The sequence below is a fragment of the Gymnoscopelus braueri genome, assembly GCF_963280865.1.
Source record: "Gymnoscopelus braueri genome assembly, chromosome: 6".
NCBI lineage: Eukaryota > Metazoa > Chordata > Actinopteri > Myctophiformes > Myctophidae > Gymnoscopelus > Gymnoscopelus braueri.
In genome coordinates, this window is record NC_137607.1 from 23,295,846 (window position 1) to 23,315,045 (window position 19,200).

At 40.5% G+C, this 19,200-nt stretch overlaps 1 protein-coding gene across 1 annotated transcript in view; it reads right to left on the minus strand.

Moving 5' to 3' along the window:
* Positions 1 to 19,200, minus strand: part of faf1 (Fas (TNFRSF6) associated factor 1) — a 93,608-nt gene that overhangs the window by 36,270 nt on the left and 38,138 nt on the right. The window contains exons 9-12 of the mRNA XM_080429976.1: positions 9,641 to 9,736; positions 9,383 to 9,506; positions 9,173 to 9,236; positions 8,035 to 8,116 (exon numbers count right to left, since the gene is read on the minus strand). Coding sequence (XP_080286102.1) covers positions 8,035 to 8,116; positions 9,173 to 9,236; positions 9,383 to 9,506; positions 9,641 to 9,736 — 366 coding nt within the window. The remainder of the gene's footprint in view (positions 1 to 8,034; positions 8,117 to 9,172; positions 9,237 to 9,382; positions 9,507 to 9,640; positions 9,737 to 19,200) is intronic.

Consider the following 19,200-nt stretch of genomic DNA (forward strand, 5'->3'; position numbering starts at 1 on the left):
CTTCGACTGCGGTACACACAAGTCAAAGACTCATGCTTGCACACATGCACGCTTACAGCAAGTGTAAAGACTAGTCAAAGTGGGCATTTGGACAAACTGAAGGTTCAAATAACAGAGGCCCAGTCATCTTGGTTCAACTGTCCACGTCCCTCTGTTCTCTCTCCTCTTTCAAGTCTGATCTTTTGTATTGCCTGTTAGCGGGGAGGAGCAAATCCCCACTTCAGCTAAATTACTAGGTCCAAGCTGAGCTAGATAGTGACCCCCATAGCCCTTTCCTCACACCTGTTCCTAAATCACAGCCTGTATTGTGTGCGTGCGTGCGTGTGCGTGCACCTTTACATTTCACATAAGTGTCAGCATCGACCCTGGCTTAGCCTACTACTGTATAATCATTATTCCACTGCACAATTCAACGAGGGAGCTGAAGTCGCTGCAACGCGTTGTGAGTTTGTTTGTACAGTAGATTGGTTATGTTCTGTGTGCAACATGACGCACAACCAAGTATAAAACAGGCATTAAAAGGTCCTTACACGCTGGGAGCGTGACGAATAAATGATCAGACAATGAACTATTCATTTGGTGATGCTGCATTCATACAGGTAGGTGCTTTTATTCGCAGTGAAAAATCTACCTCGTTCAAAAAAGAATGACATCACTGCATATAATATTTGCGTTCTGTGTGGATGTACTCATGACATGCAGGAAAATTAAATTAATGCAAATTAATCACACTAAATAAATGCTCCCGGGGTGTAAGGACCTTTAGACCCACATTAATATGTATAATGAACACTGAAATAGATATAAAATTGGTTTATGGGTGGACGGTGGGTGGACGTCGCAAACATAAAATCTAAATTTGATTGGCCAGTGCTACTAGATTTTCAGGCCGCGGCGCGAAGCCTGAAAATCTTCACTGATGAGCTTTTTGTGCTTTTAAAAAAAAAAGTGTGTCAGTGGTGTAGCGGTTAAGAAGCTGTAGGGGTGTAAAAATGCATTGTGATGCATCGATTTGGTACGATTATAAGCAGTTATAGACAACAATCTTACGAAATATGCTCATTTTAGCCAAAATGTAATTCTCATGCGATTGTAAAGTCATGATCCCCGTTTGCTTCCAGCGCGAGCCCGACCCTATCGCTAATGCAGAGGAGTGCGTCAGAGGTGGAAATAGTTGCAGCAGAGGCGAGGAGAAATCAGTGGTGGGAAGAAGCAACGTCTAGCTGCTCCAGCAGCCTGAGAGACTAAACACTATTTAATTATTAGCGTTCAAACAGGGTCATGATTGTGGCATGGGACACCTGCTTCCAGGTCATGCTCTCACACTCCCCCAAAACATCTCATGCCACAGTGACACCATACAAAGCAAAACCACTCCCTGATAAACACCTCTACTGAACCTGCTCCCTTTCACCCAACAATAAGTTCACATCAGAATATCGAGGATAAAATATGCTTTTCAGTGTTCCCCCATGTATACTGAAGAGCGACAGGCAACGTTATTGGCTAAGGATTTTCCTTTTAAAATAAACAAAGATTTGTAATTATGCTGTACAGGAAATAAAAAAGTAAAAGCCTTAACGGTAGGGTAAGTGATATTGTTTTGTTAAAATAAGTGTTAAATAGCTCTTTATTCTGATAGTACTCATTGTGATAGAGTGTTTGTTCAGTAACAGGAGTCTCCCTGTCCCTCCAGCTCTTTAGTAAACAGAAAATGCATTTTCAGGTCGGGATACCCATTTTATCCAATCAGGAACGAGAACTTGCACAGAATACAGCTTAAACAAGTGAAATTGGAAGTGATGGCACCAAGAAATGAGCAAACTAAATCGGAACTGGAACACTTGAAGCTGACACAGATTGAAGCTGATAAATGGGTACTCTTTCCTGAGTGGCTGAAACTTTTAAACCCACTTAAACCCACCTCAACATGTATTTTCTGTTTGTTGATTACTATCTGAATATAGTGCTTTAACCTTTTAACCAAAAAAATTCACTTACCCTACCTTTAAAACAACAAACAAAGTTACATGGAATAACTTTTTTGAAGCAGTAGTTCAATGTTTTGTTTTGACAATTTCGCCACAGTAGGCTTTAAAGGAATATTTATTTCCGAAAACAGAAATACATTTTGAAAATTCATGTGCTGCTGAGAACTTACAACCGTGATATTGTTTTTAGTGTATATTCAACTAATACTGAGTAACGGGAGAAAAGTCCTCCTTCCACATTTGTGTATGTGATGTATTTGTTTTTATAATTCTGCATTAAAAAGGATTGAATCGAATAAAAATAATTTGTGGTAAAATTAAAATGTATTCTCCACCAATTCTCCCTCTCACTTTCTTACTGTTTGTATCAATAGAGACAAAATACAAAGGGACTGCCCAATCGAATTGTAGTCTTAGTGTCTACTTATAGTAGCATTAGAAACCATAGCAAGACTAGTGCACATTCCATCAGCAAATTATGCAGTATGGATACATTTAAAAAAAACTGACATGTTGCGCATTTTCAATATTCTAGCAATATGCGCTACTTTTGTTGAGCGGGAAAAGATTCTGTGGTAACTAATAGCCAGCACTTAGTGGCTCAGCACACAGGTCAGGATACAGACCACTGTGTAATATGTGGTTGGGACCTGTGTTGCATATACTGTAATTCCCTCCTCTCTGCCCTTGCTTTGTTGACTCTCTCCACTGTCCTGTCAAAGTAATTCCATGGTACAAAAAAATCTTGTCTGCCTTTATCTGTCCTTCCAAACCACGTGAAAAATAGACAGCAGGTAGTTGTACATGAACTATAGGGCTTTGTGTCATGTGAACTGTTCAGTCATCTGTAAAATTAATCTCACTCCCACCCTCTCTGTAACCAACATAAATGTGTATTATGAGAGCAGCAAAAAAAGAACAGAAAAGGGGTGTGTGGAGGGTACAAACAGATGCTACATTCAGAAGGGTCTGAGAAGTAGAAACTCAGCCCTTTACCTCACACACACACACACACCTTATTCTCCCTTTGATACGACTGGTTTGCTTTGCAGAGGCAACATGACACCTGTGAAACAAGTGTTTGTTTGGTTCCAACAAATGAGCCTCTGTACCACGGGTCGTTGGGACAGGCAGGTGTAATTCCCCGCCATCAGCTCCGTCTGCATGATATGAGGCTATAAAAGATACAATCCTTAACGTACACAACAGTGCCATAGTGGCCCTGTTACTTCAATGTGGGGCAGACATAAAAATGCAAAAGCTACTTGGCAGGCCTGCTGAGTTACGGTGCATCGTAGCAGTGAGCTGAAGGAGAAAGGGGCGGTCAGAAAAGAGGGGGAGAAAATAATCTCACTGGACCATAACATTCATGTTACACGAGGGCAGCAATATCAAAATAAAAAGCATTTCATGGACTTTTTAAGTTTAACATGTCACTTACAATAACCCGTTTCCACAAACCAACTACACACTTTACTGACCATCAAAACAACAAACTCTTACAGTATGTCTAGTTCAAACCAACAGTGTTGTTCCGCCAAATAGATGTGTCCCAAATGTCTGAAACATCCACATCACATTCGTAGTGACCACAGTGAGCTTCTGAATGGTTGGCACTTTGTCTCACCACAAACCTCATTGAAAAAGTTAAACATTCTTAAAAAATGTTTCACATCCGTTTGCTGGCTCCTCCTCCTATCATGGCAAATCACTCACCATAGACCATGGGTGGTCCGTGGACCACTGGTGGTCCGTGAAGGTATTGCATGTGGTCCCTGACCATGCATTTAGTAATGTAGGAAAGTGAAGATTTGTATTTTATTTTATTTTATCGACCACTAGTTGAGAAACAGTGCGGTAAATTACCTTTACTGGGAAGTCGGATGTCAATAAAGAACTTCCACAGAAATGGGAGTTAGAATCTCAAGGGAAACCGGATTACCTGGTTGAGTCACCATTATTAGGAAATGTGCCCAAAATCAATCCCATGTGTCTACTCGCTCATACATAAATGAATGAGTTAAGATGCGTTTAACATGGAAGGTTAAGAGAACAGAGTAGAGGCAACCATGGGAAAGGAATAGATCAGTGGTTCTCAATCTTTTTTTTGTTGCTCCGGACCACTAGCATATCTCAGTTAAATAATAAAAAACCATGGTCACCCATGGTGACCATAAAAAAAACATCAAGTGACCAACAACTGTTGCACTTTTTTATCTCTAAAAGGTTCACATTTCTCAGTCGTTCTCCTTTCCCCAGCGTCATACTTCTTTACTCTTAAATGACATGAAATGGTATTTTGAGAGCATTTAATTTTCGTAACAGGAGCTGTGCACGTCTCAGCCAATCTCAGCAATAGGGGCAGGGTTTAGGGTTACCCCACATGGAGCTTTGCAACTTTGCATGGCGAGTATATCATGACCCGCCTGGAGATCACGTTGGACCTAATACTAAAATATCAAATATCAAACAAGGCAACGTTGAATCAACATTGTTATCACATTGCCTATTGCTCACCTTAAATGTTCTCAGAAACACATTTTAGTGTACTGTTTAGCTTTAAAACGAGATTGTTTAATGTGAAAGATTGATTGACGGGTTTAAGTGTTTAAGTCTGGGAGGCCACAGGCTCTTTAGAGAAGTGTCATACTTTTCGATCTTTGCATTCAGTTTTCACTTGGTAATAAATCAATAAATACAATTTAAATTGGGATTTCTGGCAGACAGCCTGCATTTTCATTTAGGCTCAATCAACCCCATTCAGTGGATGTTATTAGTGTTATTGGAGGATGTATTTCATTATCAATGCGTGTTAAGATAGGGTCAGGGGTGGCTAGTGAATGAGAAAAAAAATAGAGGGAGAGGAAGAGTGAGAGATGTAAGAGAGAGAGAGAGAGAGCGAGAGAGAGAGAGAGAGAGAGGCAGAGCGAGAGAGCGAGAGAGCGAGAGAGAGAGGGAGAGAGAGAGAGAAGGTGAGAAACTGATCGGATGGTAGGCTAAGTCTGGAAAAGCAAACACTTCAAAATGAAGAGCTCAAATGACTCATGTAGTGACCACACACACACCCACACACACACACAGAGAAAACACAATCAGTAGTGAACCACATGGCAGACATTAAACATACAAAAATAGTAAAATAACAGATGTCTGAATGACACATTTCCGACTAGTTCATTACCAAATTTACCGGTGATTTAAAAAGCGGATGTCATCTCCCAAGGGCTGAGAGAAATGTTTACCGTTATTTAAAGAATATATTACCACAGTATTAATAGTATAATTGTAAGTGATGGAAGTCTATGAAAGTAAAATATTATTATTATTAGTTAATTAGATGAACAGATGGATTATACAATATACAGTACACACACACACACACACACACGGTGAGGATGTAGTGCAATACAATCAATAATTCTAGATGTAGATTCTGTTGATCTATAATATGCTATATTGCTGGTGTGATTTCTTTTGATCGATATCAGTATCTGTGGAACATGTGTACATTCTCCGAGTTAAATTAACACTGAGGATTTTACTGTGTACTTGGCAGTGATACTGCTACTCTCCAGAAAGTATTTCTGCATTAAGATCCTAACTTCTTGATATCTGTGAGTTTTGGCACAATCTAGTCTTAAGTGGTTGTTATTACTAAAAAGCTGGCACATTCAAAATTCTTAATTGTATATGTCTCGACTACGATGGACTGCCAAGGAGGATGTGTGTGTGTGTGTGTGTGTGTGTGTGTGTGTGTGTGTGTGTGTGTGTGTGTGTGTGTGTGTGTGTGTGTATAAAAAGAAATGTCTCTTAATTGAACTGACTAGTGTGGAAGCAAAGGTTCTCCCATGACTACTTGATCTATACTGTGTTAGATAACATAAACACAGCACAACAGCCATCATGAGAGACGATGTCGACATGAAATGACCAACAACTCTCCCACTTTTCCAGGAATATCCATTCCTCTGTCTCCAGTCTGCCACGTTGCTCTTTCCCTTTCCTTTACTGCAGGAAAGGCACAAAGTAAGATCTCCAGCGTTAATTTATCCATGATGTGCAACTCCCGAGTGTGTGTACACATGTAACAAAATAGACCCTAAACAGGTCCATTTGGCTACACTTGTGCGCATGAGTTAAATGAACACTGAGGATTTTACTGTGCACTTGGCAGTGATAAATCCTTCAATCCCCCACTCCAGCAAGGCTATGAATTTTTATGTGTCTTTGTGTGTGGCGGCCAGAGGAGCGGAGGGCGGAGGAGAGTGGGGTTAGTGTGATTAACCACTGCGTTGATGGGGATTTAGCGGGGATCGTGGCCAGCGATGGGTGGCCTATCTGTCTGTGCGCACTGACTAACCACTGATCCCCCAAAGGGGTTCAGCACAGCTCAGCTCAGCCTAGCAGCCCAAAGCATTTTCATTAAGGGTGGATTGAGTCTATCTCAACAGTCGCTACCCCCTCCCCCAGCAACACACACCTTCAGAAACACTTCATCAAATGCAGTGTTTTACTTAGTGATTACTCTCTCTCAGCCTTTAAGAGAGTGAGACTGATTCCCTTGTATATTAAAACCCACCGAATCCTCCCTCCACGCAAATCTGACCCGCACCAATATCCACTTAACAAAGCTGGTCCGTGGCCAGCTATGATGATGTGGGAAAGAGAGACAAAAGGCCCATATTCAAAACAGAGGGAAGAATGGTGAAAGGGGTGGATGGATGGATTGAAGGGAGGATGGACTATCCTCCCTTCTATATAAGAGAGGGCAGCAGGGTTGGACACCGACCAACCAGGCAAATACTGGTACATTATGTCAATAGCTGCAAGTTGCAATTATGTTTTCTAGTCAAACAACTGTGGCAGATAGCGTTACATCATTTGGAATTTCTTTTTCTACTCCTGGCACTTAGCTGGTAAATAAAATTGAGACGGTAGCTGGTCAGTGTTTAGCGTGAACGAGTCACTGTGGCCAGGGGACGATAAGATTAGGTTCCCTACTCTGAGGTGAAGCTTTTACAGCACTACCATGGGTGACCATGGTTTGCCATGAAGGTTTGTTTTAGCCACATGAACCCTTGAGTCCCTATTCGGGGGCAGCAGTGGCTCAGGGGCAGAGTGGCCGCATGGTGAACCTTAAGGTTCCCAGTTCGATCTCGGGCTCCCCCAGAGTTAGTGTCGAAGCGTCCTTGAGCAAGACGCTGAACCCCTAATTGCTCCCGATGAGCTGGTTGGTGCCTTGCATGGTTTCCTCCGCCATCGGTGTATGAATGTGTGTGTGAATGGGTGAATGTAATGCACAATCTATGTAAAGCGCTTTGGATAAAAGCGCTATATAAATGCACCATTTACCATTTATTCTGGGGGTGAACATTCAGCGAAAATAACCGATATTGTAGATTGGCTATTTTCAGCAAAGGGGAACTCCGGTCAATTAAGTATATAGTGGTTAAGTGCTCAAAACAACATGGGTGCAAAACAGACCATATGGTTTGCAGTTTCATTACCCAAATTTCGAATGGTCTCAAATACACCTAAAGCCATTTCAAAACAAAAAATGGTGTGTGGTACAGTACAGCTCGGAAGCACAAGGGACACATGGGCCATATTGTGTTGGCTTAAAAGAGGAGATCAGTTGGGGCAGCGGGCAGTGGGCCAAGATTCCATCTTTTTTTTCCTTCCGTTTATCATCCCCTCTTCTTCCTTTCCCTCACTCATTTCTCTCTCAGCACTCCTCCCACACTCCCTCTTTCCCATCTCTCTCCCCGTCTCCCTCCCTCGGTGCGCCTGGTGATCTGAACGCCCCCTAACATCTTGCCGTGTCCTCACAGTCTAATAAGACTGTAATCCACACAAGCTGTCAGTTGATACAAGCCTCCTTAAAAGGACAAAAACTGAGAAATCGGCAGGGGTGGGGGACCAGCTAAATATAAAGCCTCAGCTGTCGGGGTGAAAATTTGATGCAGGTTTTGATTAAATTATATCAAACAGTGGCTCTGACACGTTCTCAATGTAGGGGGGGGTGTGATGGAGTGCTACTTACATCTCTAGCTTTGCCGTAGAAGGCCTCTTGAGATGCCGACTCCAAAGTTCCAATGTAGAACATCGGATGGACCTCTCCATACCTACACACACACAAACACACACACACACACACACACACAGACAGTTCAATTTCAAATGTATGTGCAATAAAAGTTTAACCCATTAACACATTGAATGCCAGTCGCGTAGATCTACGCGAACCTATTTAAAGCCGCAGCGTGCCAGTCGCGTAGATCTACGCGAACCGCCGATTCCCATTGAAATTGCCCCAGGTGCACTTTCCGAATTTTTTTGATCCATTTCCGTTTCCGGTTTCCGGTCGGAAACAGAATTATTCGGGTTCCGGTTTTTTCAATCGTATCCGCTTCCTGTCTGGGATCCTGTTTAAAACTCGATTTTCTCGGTTGTTGTTTTTCTCCTCGCTGATCACTGTTTAGCGTTGATCCACTGTATCTTCAAGATGGCGGCTCGCATTTGGAAACTATTTTCGCTGGCCGTTTCTCACAGATCCGCTGTGTGTTTAGAACCAAATGAACGCGCACTTTTAACTTATTTAGCGAGGTCTGTGGCGACATGAAAAAAACAAAAAAACAACAATAAAACGCTGGCACTGGTGAGTACATTATGAGATTAAACTCTGGCATGGAATGTGTTAAGACCTGAATTCTACAAATGTCTTCTAAACCCCATTATTATTCTGTATTCTGAAAAAAACGTATGTTTCTATATCAGTGGTGCTCAAACTTTTTCATGTCAAGGACCCCCCAAAATGATATGCATTTGGTCGCCGACCCCCATCTCAAAATATGTTGTTCCAGGGACCCCCAGAAGCAAAGATTTGAGTTAAAAATATTCGCTTTAAAACAATATATATTCAAAGATTTGCACACATTTTCACGATTTTTCAAAAATAGCAGATCTACAAGCTCGTAGCGCGGCACTCGGTGCCGCGCTATGAGCTTGTATATCTGCTATTTTTGAATAGCCAAAGTGTAAAATAATGCTTTTTAGCTCAAATAAAAAAAAGTGACACATATGCGTTCCAGGTCTTAATGGGTTAATTACAAAAAAATATATATGTCTGTGCAAAACAAATCCCTAAACACCATAGTAGCAGCACGCGGGGCTTCGCTCACCTTGTTGAAAATTCGGCAGTAAAGTGCAATAAGGCATCACCTTCATTTTCACTATGTTCTGGCACTGCAGGGTGACACAAAAGAAAATGAATGAGCTTTGGGGTGTGCGTTAACGAAGAGTTTGAATATACATCACAACAAGTCGTTTCATAAGAGTCGAGTGAATGGAACTTTTTGAAAATAAACACAGCAAAACCTCTTTGCACGTACTCATGGGGGTCTTCCGACAAGTCGAAGCGCCCATTCCGAACATCTCCGAATCGTCCACCCCGAACTCTGAAGCGTCTTCAAAATCATCTCCCTCACTGTCACTGATCATGTGGACATCTGCACACTGTAGAAAGAAATATATATTTGGTTTACTAATTTAATACAACAAATAATAATCGATTGATATCATGACTGTATTATAGATAACTATTTAACAGGGAATAAATATTGTGTGTGTGTGTGTGCTCGCACACGTGCCTCTTCTGTGGGCTCTTGGGTATTGGCAGGTGAGGACCTTCGACACACACTGAGGTGATGGCAGGGATAGCTGATCCCAGAGACAGCTAGCGTCATCTTGAAAACACAAACAAACAAGAGGAAACATCACAGTTAAAACAGACAGAGGAAGCATCACAGTTGATAGCAACACAACAGGAAACGCCATCGATGTTCTCAGCTTCTGAAAGAGGCGGTTAGGTAATGGAGAAGAACATAAGCTAATAAAATACAAGTTCAAGGCTGTATTTCCCACTTACACTATGTGAGTTTGTAAAATATTATTTAACTATTATTTTTATTATTGTGGGATCGCTAAAGCGATCACACTACTGTTATTGTCAACACCGTTTTTTGGCCCCTAACTAGTCCTTCATACTTTTAGCTACAAACTCCGTTCCAACTCTTCAACGTTCGGCCTACTCAGGACATGTCGGCTACCATTTGAATTTTTGAAATAATTTGTACTTTTAGAGATATTTCACTTTTTACTTCTAAAAAACTCCCATTCATTTCAATGGAGAAATTCATACTTTTAGATAGAAACTCCGTTCCAACTCTATAACGTTCAGCCTACTTAGGACATATTGGAATATATATATATTCATTAGAATTTTTTGAAATAATTTGTACTTTTAGAGAGATTTCACTTTTTAAATAGTAAAAATACTTAAAAGTTGATAAAAAGAGTAAAAATACTTAAAAGTTGTAAAAATTTGTAAAAGCTACTTTAAAGTAAATAAAGTGACTAAAAATACTTTAAAGTAAATACCTTGAGTAAAAATACTTAAGAGTACTTATATTGAGTAAAAATACTTAAAAGTACTCAAAATGAGTAAAAATACTTAAAAGTTGAAAAAAAGTAGTAAAAATACTTAAAAGTTGATAAAAAGAGTAAAAATACTTAAAAGTTGTAAAAATTAGTAAAAGCTACTTTAAAGTAAATAAAGTGACTAAAAATACTTTAAAGTAAGTACCTTGATTAAAAATACTTAATAGTACTTATACTGAGTAAAAATACTTAAAAGTACTCAACATGAGTAAAAATACTTAAACGTTGAAAAAAATAGTAAAAATACTTAAAAGTTGTAAAAATTTGTAAAAAATACTTTAAAGTAAATAAAGTGACTAAAAATAATTTAAAGTAAATACCCTTTAGAACCTTTCAAACCTTTAGAACCTCTTAAACCTTTAGAACCTCTTAAACCTTTAAACCTTTCAAACCTTTCAAACCTTTCAAACCTTTAGAACCTTTCAAACCTTTAGAACCTTTCAAACCTTTAGAACCTCTTAAACCTTTAGAACCTCTTAAACCTTTAGAACCTCTTAAACCTTTAAACCTTTCAAACCTTTCAAACCTTTCAAACCTTTAGAACCTTTCAAACCTTTCAAACCTTTAAACCTTTCAAACCTTTCAAACCTTTAAACCTTTCAAACCTTTCAAACCTTTCAAACCTTTCAAACCTTTAGAACCTTTCAAACCTTTAGAACCTCTTAAACCTTTCAAACCTTTAGAACCATTCAAAGCTTTAGAACCTTTAGAACCTTTCAAACCTTTAGAACCTCTTAAACCTTTCAAACCTTTCAAACCTCTTAAACCTTTCAAACCTTTCAAACCTCTTAAACCTTTCAAACCTTTCAAACCTTTAGAACCTTTCAAAACTTTAGAACCTTTAAAACCTTTAAACCTTTCAAACCTTTAACTCTACTAACACTATCAATACTCAATACCATCAACATTCTTAGCGATCCCACACTGTTTCTTCAGGAACAGTACCTTCTAGTTATAATTACTACTATATATTTTTGGGGGATATTAAAGTAACTCAACATTACAATACGTAGATTTACAACCATTCAAATCATATTTAAAGTTTAAGAGCATACATTGACTGTCGAATCGTCAGTGTGGCAGTGTAGCAGTAGGGGGGCCACGAAAAATACATCAGTCGCCACATTTTGAGAAAAAGAAAACTAATGTATAAAGGCTGCGACCAAAGCGAAACTGCTTTCAATAAATGATCAATCAATGCATTGATCACATCGCAGCAGGTGTACAATGAAGGATAAAGCCAAGCCGTCGGTCGTACAACATGTCACAAAATGACATCTTTCATCCATTCGTTGCAATGAGTCAGTTGCTACAATCTGTAAAAGCCTCCAACTTTGGAACCAACGTAGATATAATACAAGCACAGCGACTGTCAATAACATGGAGAGAGCGTTTGAGCTAAGTGATGGAACTTGGCTAAACATTGCAGGCAACTGCAGGCAACTTAGTAAAAAAAAAATTAACATGACAGTAACAAAATAAAAGCTGATTATGTAGGCTACTACGTTAAGGTTAAACGAGATGCAAAGGCCGAAACATGCTCCTCCTAGTTGGTTTATACTCTGTAGTATGGTGGTGTCGTGGTGGTGCCAAAAAAGAGCAGATCTACAAGACTACATGACACAATTCAGTAAAAGCTTGTAGATCTACTTATAGCTTGTAAATATATGACTCGTCCATCCTGACTACTTTCTGTTCTTTTTGGCAAGCGACAGCGCTGCATGATGGAATAGATTAATTATGCTTTAGGGAACTAAAAACGCAGGAACAGCGCAGTGCATCTGTGATAAAGTGGTGGAAAGAAGCACTGTGCTACAGTAATGAGGTGTAGCAATCAGTAGGGTGGTGCACACGCACATATCTGCAAACACGCACGTGACGAGTATTACATTATGACCCGTCAATTTTACATTTGGCCGGTGAAATGGATTCTTATCTCCAAAAGATGCTCAACAGAAACCCTGATGTATGTAAAGTACATTATAAAGCGCATTTGAGTGGTCGGAAAGACTATAAAAAGCACCATATAAATCAGTCCATTTAATAATCATTATATCTATATTGCTGAATATGTAGTGTTGGTAATGGCTTAACTAAAACATACTGCCTCTATGGAGAGGCATCCGAAGCTCTGTGTGCTGCTTTGCTCTCATGAGTAAATTAACTCCAACTAAAAAAGGCATGGTGCTGGGTCACAGTGTGCATGGCCTGTCGCTGTCCATTGGTGGTGGTGCTGAACCATTCGCCAATCGATGCATGTACTGTAGAGCGGCGTATGCTTGTCCGTTGTATTCCAACTGGCAACCCGTCTTCTTTTTTGTGTCCTTCAGAATAAGCTTGTCTGGCAGCTTGCTTGGCTCAATAAGTGACAATTTTATGTTTCTGATAGGATAATCAGCTATTTTACAATTGTGAATTTTAACATAATTTTATCAGAAGCACCCTTCGAGAGTCCTCCGCACCCTCTGCGCTGAGACTCTAGCTCCGGCCCCTGATGTAAACGCTGAAGACATCAGAGGTTGCTCTTGGAAAGATTTGGGCTTTGTCATGGACCTAACGTTTTCTGATCAAATGCCTTTATATCAATTTATTCTTTTATACACTTTTGTTAGGCGTCATTAAGCTCTGAAAAGAGGCTTAATGAACATTTAGTTGCTGAAGACTCGGTTGCTGAAAATGAGTATGCAAAATATATGATTTTCAAACAAAGACCAGCCCATGTTCCCAATCAGGGTGAAATCTTGATGAGCTTTACCTACACCTGTACCAGTTAGCGTGGTGGTAGTTTCTACTAGAAGAACACCTGATTAATGAGCTCTCACACCCAAGACTGGAAATGTCTTTGTTCTTCAGGGACTCATTATAACTCTCTCTCAAGGCCTAGACCCTACGGACAGCAACAAGGCAACAGGCAGTAACAAAGCACTGGTGTGGGGTGCAGTCACAAGGTATTTAAAAGTGTACAGGCAAAGATGTCTGCCTCATAAAGAGAACAATGTCACATGTGTGTCCAAGTACCAGACTGTAGATAAAGTGGTCTACTTCATAATAAATATTTAAAAAATACATGTACTGTATCTAAATATTTACTTAACAGGATGGTTCTCATGAGGCCACGGTTGTTTTGACAATCTCAACAAAGATCACTAAATCAACAACTGATGAATACACAAGTTACGATTAGTAGGAATTTATCCAGGTCTGTTTAATCTACTCTCAACATCTACGCCAAATAGTCTTGCCACTTGTTGTGACAATGTCATATGCACTCAAGCCCTTAATTGTGAAGAGCAGAGCAGAACCTAGAAATGCAAGTGCTTTTCTGGGAGAGTGAACCTCCAAACAGCGTGACTGCACCAGGGCAGGCAGGCTAGGCAAGATAAGATGCAGAGAAGCTGTTCGTCCCCTGCAGAGGTTCTGTGATCTGCTCCATTGTCAGGTGTTAGCACAGACAAAGAGCAGCTGGACATTGTTGAATCAGGAGAAGATTACATTCAACGCCAACTGAGTCTGAAAAGCAGTAGCGAGACTGCTGGAGTATTGCCTTCTCTTTTTTAAAAGGAGTGATTCTCCTCGCTGGCCTCAGTTTCTATAGCAGGAGAGAACAGTGACAAATAGACCGTGACAGCAACATAGACTTAATAGTGAGTAGTTCTAGATCTGAAGATCAGAAAAAGTTGCGCAGTTTTCAACCTATTCACAAATCCTTATCTATTCTACTCACGAAAGCAAAGCAGCAACAATCATCACCGCAAAAGTTTGCGTACCTCTATAGCACAGACTGGAGAAACAATTTACTGGATCTAGCCTGTGAAATATTATGTTTTTATAAAAGGTATATTTTATTTGAAATTGTATTATGTTGATGTAGTCTTTCTTAATGTAAGATAATGAACCGTATATCATTGTTCCTCAGGGAAGAGAATTTTATCATTGCCCATCACCTAAGGACGTCTGTAAAAAGAGTGTTGGGGGGGAAGTGCTAATATTGACCATTGTGTCTTAAATTCCCACCAGCTCAATAACTGAAGAGGGGATATGAGAAATACAGTATCTCCCCTGACAGATAAAGAATGAATAATATCCTGCTAAGGTTCCCACTCTATCTCTTTCCCTGTTGTCTGAAATGAAGAAAGCTGGCCAAAATAAAATAAAATAAAAAGGCAGAAATGCACGGCTAAAAGCACACAGAGGGGAGATGACATCAGTGCATTAAAAAAGATAGACCAGCACTGGAAACACTAGCCTTGCTGGCAATAGTTAATCATATCTTGGTTTCAAAATAAAAAGTGTCACAAATCAAAAGGGACAAAAGGAAAATAATATTTGAGATGTTAATTTTCTTACATCACTGTAGATAACCAAATTAAAATCCACCCCATGAGGCCCCAAACAGTCAATCAGCCCAGATTCAGATAACACACACACACACACACACAGACATACTCACAGCAGATTGCATTTCTTGTCTACTGGTAATTAGCAGCCAGTGTACTTCGACAATGAGAAATCTAAAAGGTGTCACGGCAGGGCTAGCTGAGTATCCCTGGAACACCTAGGAAGAGCACTTAACTGAATTGGCTCGTCCTTGTTCATGTAACTCAACTCTGACCAAGTTAATTTAACAGTGGCTTTTACCAACCATTATATTATTGTGCTCTTCATATACAAAGCAGAAGTGTAAATGGGATGGGGACAAAAGCGAACAGTTAACAGTCAAACCAAATTCAGTTGCAGACATTTTTGCTGATTGGAGGAAAGAACAAAATGTGCCCCATAGAAAAGCCCCCATGTGTTTGCAGAATTCTGGGTGCAAGGCCTTGAGCTTAAACTGCTTTGGTTACTGAGACAGACCAAGACATGCAGAGGCAGAGTCTCAGTGATGTGAAGGAATGGGATAACTATTCTTGCCATTCTGCAATTGAATATAATCAAGCAATATAATCTTTAACCCATAAAGGTCTGTGTCACTTTTTCATTTGAGCTAAAAAGCATTATTTTACACTATTCAAAAATAGCAGATCTACAAGCTCATAGCGCGGCACCGAGTGCCGCGCTATGAGCTTGTAGATCATATTGTGAATCTTTCGCGAATCTTTGAATATATATTATTTTAAAGCGAACATTTTTAACTAAAATCTTTGCTTCTGGGGGTCCCTGGAACAAAATATTTTGAGATGGGGTCCGCAGCCAAATACATATAATTTTGGGGGTCCTTGACATGAAAAAGTTTGAGAACCACTGATATAGAAACATGTTTTTCAGAATACTGTTGGGATTTAGAAGACATTTTGTAGAAACGGCTTCAGGTCTTAATGGCTTAACAGGGGCTGTTGAGAGGACTCTTGAAAACACTTCACCCACCCTCCTCAAAAACTAAAAGAAAAAACACAATCACAATGAGAGGTTTTCCACCGAGGAGCCTAATAAGTGTATACATAAAGCTGAGCACTTCCCCTGTCAATGGCAGCCTGGAGAACTTGGGCTGACAAGGACATTGGGAGGGGTTGAGACGAGTGCCTCCCAATCCTCTTCCTTGCTTTGACCCGGGGGCTTCTCCTGATGTTGAGGTACACAAGTGCAGCTTTGCGGCTCAGTGGTGAAATGTGGAAACGAGTGCGGAGTGCCGCAGGGCACGGGGGACAAGGTTAACCCCCCCACCACCGCCATGCATGACCCTCTCCCTCATCTCCACACAAAAGGACGGGCTCCTCTTTTTCTGATTCTTTTAATTAACACTTGCATTGACGCTCGAAGCATTCAGTGGCCAACGCAGGGAACATGTTTTTTTCTCTCTCTTCCCTCCATTCCTCACTAAGCCTTTCTTCCCCTCTCTCCGCTCCTTTTTCCTCCCTTTCTCTCGCTTAATTCGCCGTTTCATTTTTTCCCCTATTCTACTGTGGGCAGTGTTTGGATTAGGTGTCTGGCTGAGAGTGTGAGATAATTACTACTGACAGCTGTACTGACGGCAACCGCAACACCACTACCACCTTACTCCCTAGCTCTTTGATGGACGGGAGGGCGAAACAGAGTCGTGGTGCAGGAGGACAGAGGGAGAAATGGATGGGGAGGCCAAGGGGAGGAGGACACCAGTGTGAGCTTGAGAAGTTTGGGAAAATAAAGACTTGAGGTGAGGAAAAGAAGAAAGAGGGAGATCGCCCCACCCTAAACACCTGTTGCTTTTCCCTTCTGGAGGCCCACAGTGTGTTGCTGAAGACATGTCACTCCTCATTAGGATCTGGGGTCCTGCACAGGAAGACTAAGGTTCACCCAGCCAATGCGTGTACATACGAGCACAAACATATTTATTGCACACTCTCCGAAATAGGAGGCCAAGGTAAGTAGAGATGTGTACAGTAACAGGACTAGTGGGACGGCCAACAGCAGGTGTTGTGGTATTTTTGCTTTCCATTCGGAGGGGTGGTGTAACTGTGTTACAGCAGAGGGTCTAGAGGTGACCAAGCTAATGGGAAGGAACAGTCCCTCTCAGACAACGACAAAACAACACCGCCTCAATATCCTCCGCTTCAAAGAAAACCATTAAAGAGAGTGACGGACAGAAACAGTGATTGATACCATAGAGAACGGAGCGAGGGGAAAAAATACAATAAGAGAATGAGATGGAGAGAATAACTCCTGCTCCGAATGTCACCTGAAGGCAGTCAATCACGCAGGAGGGCTCTGTCTGAGCTTATCGCTGAGCCTCGTTGCTACGGCAACCTCGAGATACCCCTCACCCTCACCTCAGCCACCCTTCAATATGCCCTTGGTTTCAAAGACCTGCATCAGGTAGAGGAGGATTCCATTAAGGCAAGCTGGGAAACAGAGGCAGGCAACCGGCCGATGGGGCAATAGACCTCCGAGGCCCCGCAGCGTTAATACATTAGCAAACACCATGAAACACTGGATAAATGTCAGCAATTACTGGGTAGGAAGAGGGGGTGGGGGCTGGAGAGATGTGAGGGATGTAATGGGGATGTTCCACTTGCTGCTTATCACTCCTAGGTGTGTGGATGAAAGACTGCCAATCAAAACAATGAATTACACTCGGGCTGGCAGGAAAGATACTGCTATTGTGAATCTAATAGTGTTTGAAACTTGTCCTTTAAATACAATAATGCTCAAGTAATCTTTATTATATAGCTATATACAGTGAATGTCACACAACAATAATAGTCAATGGCACATTGCACTGCTAAGATACTTCCTTAGTTACTCTGCCGATGTTTACTTTCCGCTCAATTAAATAACTATGCATCAGCCAACACTCACATTTCAGGACATGAATCTGAAAATAGCATGATATGCAAGTCTAATTTAAGTGTTAATGTTATTGTATTGAAAGGAAATGTTTCAGTGCTTTGACCCCCATGAGATTGGACTGTATTTAACTGGTGATTCCTTTATGTGAAACTAAGCACTGAAAGAGGTGATGCAAATAATAACTGACAAAGAAAACAATGTTATTATTGTTATTATTATGTTAGTTTTTTCTCAGTTTATTTTTTAACATTGAAGTGAATGGAGCAGCAACTTTTTGGAGAATGTTATCTCCTGGTTCTTTGTGAAGAACGGAAAAACGGAAAAACCCCAAAAATAAATTTTAGAAAAGTTTTTATTTCGTTTTTGATAAAATAAAATAAAACGTTTATAAATGTTTTTTGGCAGGCAATAGAGTTAATCCCTCTGTTATCGATGTTTTCATATCCCAAACCACTACAGTAAAATCACAGGTGTTTAAAAGGTTAAAACAAAACAAAATACTTAGTGTAATGAGGTGTGTGGTTTGGACTCTGCTGCAAGGTGAAGATAGGTGGGAGTGGCTCACGGGAGCAGTGCCAGGATTACTTTAATTAACGCAGGTATTTCATGCTCTCCCTTTTTAGTACAACTTACTACTCGCACACGCACACACACACACACACCTCAGAAATGTGTGTGCAGAGCAGGGAAGCACTGAAACACCCAGGGCTGAGCCCCAAAGAGAGGACGTGATCTGCACGCGATTCTTTTGGAATTCATTATTAGCCAACTAATGAAGTCTCTCACCTGGATTAAATCAAACCCAGTGCATCAGCCAAAAGAAGTGGCATAATGCAAAAGGCGTATGTACATTTGATACAGTATTAGACATATATAAACATTATTTAATCATCAAAAACATGCTGGGCTTGATTTAATTACACAATTTGTGTGTATGTATAGATATCTTCCTAGGGTTAACATGAACTCAATAAACCAACATAGCTTTGACCCATTTGAGAACTTCACAAATTGCCAGTGAAATGCAAAGCAAAATTCACCAGTGCTCAGCTAGGGCCAACTTTCTTATCACCGAGTCTTCAGCAACTAAATTACAGTATATTCTAACACCCTACCTTGTTCTCCGTCTGTTCTGTCTGTGTTCTTACCCCATTAAGATCTGAGTCCGATTCTACAAAATGTCTTTTAAATCCTAACAGTTTTCTGAAAAACATATGTTGCTAATGCTATATCAGTGGTTCTCAAACTTTCTCATGTCAAGGACCCCCAAAATTATTTGTATTTGGCCGCAGACCTGCACCTCAAAATATTTTGACCCCCAGAAGCAAAGATTTTAGTTAAAAATGTTCGCTTTAAAAATATATATTCAAAGATTTGTCACAAATTTAGATCTAAAACCTCATAGCGCGGCACGAAGTTACACGCTATGAGCTTTTATATCTGCTAT